At 47.8% G+C, this 6,675-nt stretch overlaps 1 protein-coding gene across 1 annotated transcript in view; it reads left to right on the top strand.

The window, feature by feature from the left end:
- The first annotated feature begins 2,469 nt into the window (after positions 1-2,469).
- LOC108789145 (T-box-containing protein TBX6L-like) overlaps positions 2,470-6,675 on the top strand; it is a 9,146-nt gene continuing 4,940 nt past the window's right edge. Inside the window, exons 1-5 of the mRNA XM_018559082.1 lie at positions 2,470-2,536; positions 2,993-3,158; positions 3,900-4,167; positions 4,927-5,070; positions 5,933-6,003. Of these exons, the coding sequence (XP_018414584.1) occupies positions 2,470-2,536; positions 2,993-3,158; positions 3,900-4,167; positions 4,927-5,070; positions 5,933-6,003 (716 nt within the window). The remainder of the gene's footprint in view (positions 2,537-2,992; positions 3,159-3,899; positions 4,168-4,926; positions 5,071-5,932; positions 6,004-6,675) is intronic.

The raw sequence follows: 6,675 nt of genomic DNA, 5'->3' as shown, positions 1-6,675 counted from the left end.
GGGAGACCCCCCATCATTATAGTGTGCAGAGGATTCCGGGAGACCCCCCATCATTCTAGTGTGCAGAGGATTCTGGGAGACCCCCCATCATTCTAGTGTGCAGAGGATTCCGGGAGACCCCCCCATCATTCTAGTGCTCAGGGGATTCCGGGAGACCCGCCATCATTGTAACACTCAGGTGATTCTGGGAGACCACCCCCCCCCATCATTCTAGTGCTCAGAGGGTTTTTGGATGGTGGCCGTTGTCTTCTGGTCAGCCCTGAAGGATTCTGGGATTCGTCTGGCGTCCTCAGTGATGCCTCGTACAGCGTGTTGTGTTTCTCTCTTTCATCCCCTCCAGAAGGGGATCTGGTGTGATTCTGCTCCTGGGATGGGGAAGAGGTGGATGGGGGGGGGGCATTTGGACATTTGCACCGTCTTGCTGGGCAGGTGCAGAAAGTGACACTTGGGGCGTTGGGCAGATTAAAGGGCCCTCCGCACCCAGCAACATCCCAGCAGAGAGGGCCCTCTGATCACAGGCTGGGAGAGAGAAAGCAAAACAGGGAGAGGAAGCCGGGGAGCGAGGACGTGGAGGGAGGGGGGACAAATGGGAAACACTTCGTATTTACACAGGCTGCGTGTCACACGGACAGCTATTTATTGTCATCGCCGGGTGTGAACCGAGAAGGCGACATCTACGTGTGAAATGATATTCTGGATATGGCCGGGATATTAATGGCGATACTACCGTCTACCCTTTAATAGTCTACTAATATTTCCCCCGAAGGCCCTTTAATAGTCCCCCGATACGCCCCGAGGGGCCTTTAATAGTCCATCGATACGCCCCGAGGGCACTTTAATAGTCCATCGATATGCCCCATGGGCCCTTTAATAGTCCCCCGATACGCCCCGAGGGCACTTTAATAGTCCATCGATATGCCCCATGGGCCCTTTAATAGTCCCCCGATACACCCCATGGACCCTTTAATAGTCCACCGATACGCCCCATGGGCCCTTTAATAGTCCACCGATAGGCCCCATGTGCCCTTTAATAGTCCACCGATACGCCCCATGGGCCCTTTAATAGTCCACTGATACGCCCCATGTGCCCTTTAATAGTCCACCGATACGCCCCGGGGGCCCTTTAATAGTCCACCAATACGCCCCATGAGCCCTTTAATAGTCTACCGATACGCCCCGGAGGCCCTTTAATAGTCTACTGATATTTACCCCGGAGGCCCTTTAATAGTCCCCCGATACGCCCCGGGGGCCCTTTAATAGTCCATCGATACGCCCCATGGGCCCTTTAATAATCCACTGAGACGCCCCATGGGCCCTTATAGTCCACCGATACGCCCCATGGGCCCTTAATAGTCCACCGATACGCCCCATGGGCCCTTTAATAGTCTACTGATACACCCCATGGGCCCTTTAACAACCTGCGGTTTTATCCCTTTAAAGGCGAGACCGCCATCGTTCTTCTACGACATCTCAGAGATTCTGGAATATTCCCGAGAAAATACAGAGGGCCCATTCACAATGTGCGCAACGTGTCATCAAACGATCGTGTCAACGCAAAGCATGGCTCTACGGTACAATGCGTTGGGGTGCTATTCACAATGATTGGTACCGCAAGGGGTGTGGCCATGTGTTGCGGTGATGCATTTTAACGCACGTGTTACTTACTTGTTACTAAATCCCATTGGTGTTAGAAGGCCATCAATTCTTCAATCCCATTGGATGATATTCTGGAATTTGAGGATGGGGGGGGGAATCACTTTTAAGCTTTTTTTTTCTTTTCTGGATTTAGAAAGATGAAGCTGGAAAATCTGCTTTTCTTTCATAGAATATATAAGATATAAAATGCTCAATCGGAAATGAGGCTCACATGACCTGGATGGGCCAATCAGAAATAAGAACCTCCATCTGGTTACATGACAGATCCGAAGCTGTCATCAGTGAGAAAGTTCCGCAGACAATCCGATGACATGAAGACAGAATCTGAGTTACAATGTTACAGCCGAGAACCTCCAGCAGATGTTGGGGGACAACTGGGACATTCGGAGGAGGGGGAGGGGCAGGAAACAAAGTGATCATTGTATAATGAAGGAGATTAGTGATTGATAGATAGATAGATAGATAGATAGATAGATAGATAGATAGATAGATAGATAGATAGATATTCAAGTAGCAAAGTTCTAATTCTTGGTTCATATAGTCCGTGGGAACTTATGATAATTGCCCCTTTACGGGTCCACCTTTGCAGAGTGAGCTGTGATTGGTCGGTACAGGTGACTGATCTGGAGGATTAGCACCTCTCAGGGACAGCAGTGTCCAGCTTGGTGCGGGAGGTTGGTGAGGATTCTCACACCATCATTTGTGGTATTTTGTTTTCTTTGCCTTAAAGTGATGAGTCCGCTCCTCCCAGCAAGGTGACACTCCACCCCCTATATATACCGTATACCCCCTGCCCCTGAGCTAGACCACACCATGCACAACACAGCGACACTGGGCTGCTGCCTGACCACCACACCTGACCCCCTCCGCCGAGATATGTGTGAGTATCTATCTATAATATCCTTCTATAATATCTATTTATTGATCTATCTATCTGTTAATCAATCAATCAAACTATTATCTATCTATCTATTATTCTCTCTCTCTCTCTCTCTCTCTCTCTCTCTAATTTACAACAATCACTGAAGAATTACATTGTATTATAGGGATAGTGAATGATGAAATCTGGTTGTCATGGGCAACACCTCCTCTTCTCCTGGCTCTGGTCATCACTAAGCGCCCTCCATGATATTTGTAGCAAACCAGACCAAACTGGGACAATGAAGGTGGAGTGCGGTTGCTATGGGCAACAGTTACATTTAGTTCCACTTTACACAAGGAGGCCCCTCAGCTTATGAATCTGATTGGTTGGGGAGGAGGTGTCATCACTTTGATGTCTTCAGGATCTCAAGTCACAGAGTTGGTGGTGTAACTTTTTACATTTTTTATGATTCAGGTGCAAATCTGCCCCCATCGGCCGGGTACTATCTGCCCCCTCAGTACGTCTCCTCTGCCTTGCCACCACCAACCTCACCGCAGATCACCGCCCGGCTGGAGAACAAGGGACTGTGGGAGAGGTTCAACTCTGTGGGAACGGAAATGATACTCACCAAAAATGGCAGGTGAGCTACCACGGAGGGAGGGGGGGACAGGCTACTACCGAGGGAGGGGGGACAGACTACCACCGAGGGAGGGAGACTGACTACCACCGAGGGAGGGGGACTGACTACCACCGAGGGAGGGGGACAGGCTACCACTGAAGGCTACCACCGAGGGAGGGGGACTGACTACCACCGAGGGAGGGGGACAGGCTACCACCGAGGGAGGGGGGACAGGCTACCACCGAGGGAGGGGGACTGACTACCACCGAGGGAGGGGGACAGGCTACCACCGAGGGAGGGGGACTGACTACCACCGAGGGAGGGGGACAGGCTACCACTATGATGTGACTGTTATTTGCCCTCTGACCTGCATTTCCTGTACTGAATGAGATATAGAGATTAGTAGATGAGTCACGATGAGGGAGAGCATTACATCTCAGTAAACACCTCCAGAGCAACAACCCCGGAGACATCTGCCAGGCAGAGAGAGCGCATTGTGTCCAGTAAGTCACATCTGGCCCTCACACTGACACTGACACTGAAAGGGGCAGCAAGGCACAACCATTGTGCATCTCTACTAAGAAGGAAGCAAAGCCTGCCTATAGAATGAACAAGTATCCCTGTATGATTGTGCAGGGAATGTACAGCTGACAGACGTCTAGAAGATGCTTTATTATCGTGTCACATGAATATGTAAAAAAATAAACAAAAAAGACAATATTTTAATGTCAGTGACATCAGATGAATTCCTCTTCCCGGCAGACGCATGTTCCCGGAGTTCTCGGTCTCCCTCTCCGGTCTGGATCCGCACCGTCTGTACTCCCTGTGCGTCCAGGCCGTACCCGAGGGAGAGAACCGCTACAAGTGGAGGGACGGGGTCTGGAGCAGGAGCGGCCGAGCAGAACCGGGACCACCGACCTGCCTCTACCTCCACCCGGAGTCACCGGCCCCCGGCCACCGATGGATGGAGAGAGCCGTCTGCTTCAACAAGATCCGACTCACCAACAACACCCTGTGCCAGGGGGGGCAGGTAGGGATGGCGGAGACATTTCACCTAAATTCATTTGGCTGCAAAATTATCAAATTCACCCTTCCCCCTTATTTTTCTTCAGTATTATTTTTTTTTCATTTTGTTAGAGTAATGTATTTTTTTAAAACAATTTCCCCCCCTCATTTTTTGAGTATTTTATTTGTTTTTATGGTTTTTTTTCCTCATTTGATTATTTTTTATATTTTTTACCTCATTATGTTAAAGTATTTTTTTTTATATTTGCTCCCTTATTTTGTTTGAGTAATTTATTTTCTTTGTGCTATTTTTCCTCTTTTTTTATGTTTTTCCCTTCATTTTGTTTTATTTTTATTTATTTAGTATTTTTCATATTTACTATATTTCCTCCTTAATCTGAGTTTGTTAATTTTTTAAATATTTTTTTTCTAATTTCATTTTAATATTTTAATTTAATTTTTTTTTTAATTTTAACCTCATTTTTTGATGATTTTATTTACTTTTATGTTTTTCCCTTATTTTCTTTGGATTTTTTCCCTCATTTTGATTATATTTGGATTTTTATTTACATATTTTCCCCTCTTGTTTTAGCATTCTAGTTTTTTTTTATGTTTTCTCCTCATTTTGTTTAAATATTTTAGTTTTTTTTAAAGTATTCCCCCCTCCCCCCCTCCTTATTCAACAGTAAAACAACTTTCTTACTCTATCCAAAACTGAAAAATGAAATTTACCTGGAATATTGGGCTCATGTAATGACGAGTCTCCATATTTGTGTCCCTCCAGATTGTGCTCCAGTCCATGCACCGCTACTCCCTGCGCCTCTACGTCATCCCCACCTCCAATGGCGGATCTCCACCAGGACCGGTGACCACCTTCTCCTTCCATGAGACTTCGTTCATTGCGGTGACCAGCTACCAGAACCCCAGGGTCAGAAAATTCCCCATCACATTGTCTCCGCCCCCTCCTGTAATAAAGACCGCTCACTGCTGCTCTCTCTCCTTGTACAGGGTGACTGGTCTTGTCTCCGCCCCCTCCTGTAATAAAGACCAGTCACTGCTGCTCTCTCTCCTTGTTCAGGGTGACTGGTCTTGTCTCCGCCCCCTCCTGTAATAAAGACCGTTCAAGGCTGCTCTCTCTCCTTGTTCAGGGTGACTGGTCTTGTCTCTGCCCCCTCCTGTAATAAAGACCGGTCACTGCTGCTCTCTCTCCTTGTTCAGGGTGACTGGTCTTGTCTCCGCCCCCTCCTGTAACAAAGACCGGTCACTGCTGTACTCTCTCCTTGTGCAGAGTGACTGGTCTTGTCTCCGCCCCCTCCTGTAATAAAGACCGCTCACTGCGCTCTCTCTCCTTGTGCAGGGTGAATGGTCTTGTCTCCGCCACCGCTCCTGTAATGTTCTGCAGACAACCTGTAGTGGGTGGGGCCTGCTGGGCTCCTCCCACAGCTCTGCTCTCGGAATAGCACAGTGATGATGTCACCGCTACTTTTATATTGGGTTTGCGAAGGCATTTGGTGCACACAAAGCGGATTTCTATCCTTTTACTTCTCCCAGCACCCGCTGTACTAAAAGAAATGATATAACGATGCCATTGGCTGTGGCGTTGTACAAAGCAGGATTGAAGTAGATTCAGCAACTGCATCAAACTTTTGCATCAAAATATTCCTCTGGCTGTATAAGAAGAGCAATTTCAGATTACAATATGAGTCAGTCTTCCCCTCGCCCTTACACAGGCCCCTCCCACTTCTATATAACCCCTCCCCTTATCCACCTCTCTGTGCTCTCTCCAACAGCTCTCTCTGCTGAAGATTGAGGAGAACCCGTTCGCCAAAGGAATCAAATACTTCAAGAATCAGCAAGAAAGGTGAATGGTTCTTCTATTGTATTCTATATTGGGTTATAATCTAAATGCCAGATACATGTGCAGATATTTAGATTGTAGCTCCTCCCCTTCCCAGATATCAGCCACACAGGGAGGACATTGTTTTAAGTGCATCAGCCAACTCATACACTCACAGTTAGGGATGAGCTCAGAATCAGACTGAACCTCGGCCGAACCTGAACTCCTCCGAATACGGAAGTGCCATGGGCCATCTGCCCAATCAGCTGCAGGCTGGGGCATTCCATACCCCGCAGCTGCACATACACAATAGGGCGGGGTGCTTGATGCCACTGACTTAATATGGCCACATGAACATATTAGGTCAATGTTATTGACTGAATATAATCATGTGGCATATAAGGTCAAGGTCATTGGCCAAATATAGTCATGTGACCCTAAAAGGTCAATGTCAATGACCATATATAGTCATGTGGCCATATAAGGTCAATGACATCACTGCATCCCGCCCCTTTTCTTACATAGAAATTCCCCACCCGCAGCTGATTGGGCAGCAGCAGCAGAAGGGGCGTCCTTGCATTGTTGGAGGATCTCAGGATTGGACCGGGTACCCGAGCTCATCCCTACTCACAATGTGAGATGGAGCAGTAAACCATTGTGAAGAACTACAAAGTAGGCCTGGGTAGGCAATGAGTA

Source organism: Nanorana parkeri, unplaced genomic scaffold (genome assembly GCF_000935625.1).
Source record: "Nanorana parkeri isolate BGI_ZX_2015 unplaced genomic scaffold, ASM93562v1 scaffold379, whole genome shotgun sequence".
NCBI lineage: Eukaryota > Metazoa > Chordata > Amphibia > Anura > Dicroglossidae > Nanorana > Nanorana parkeri.
This window is presented reverse-complemented; position numbering and strand designations above follow the sequence as displayed.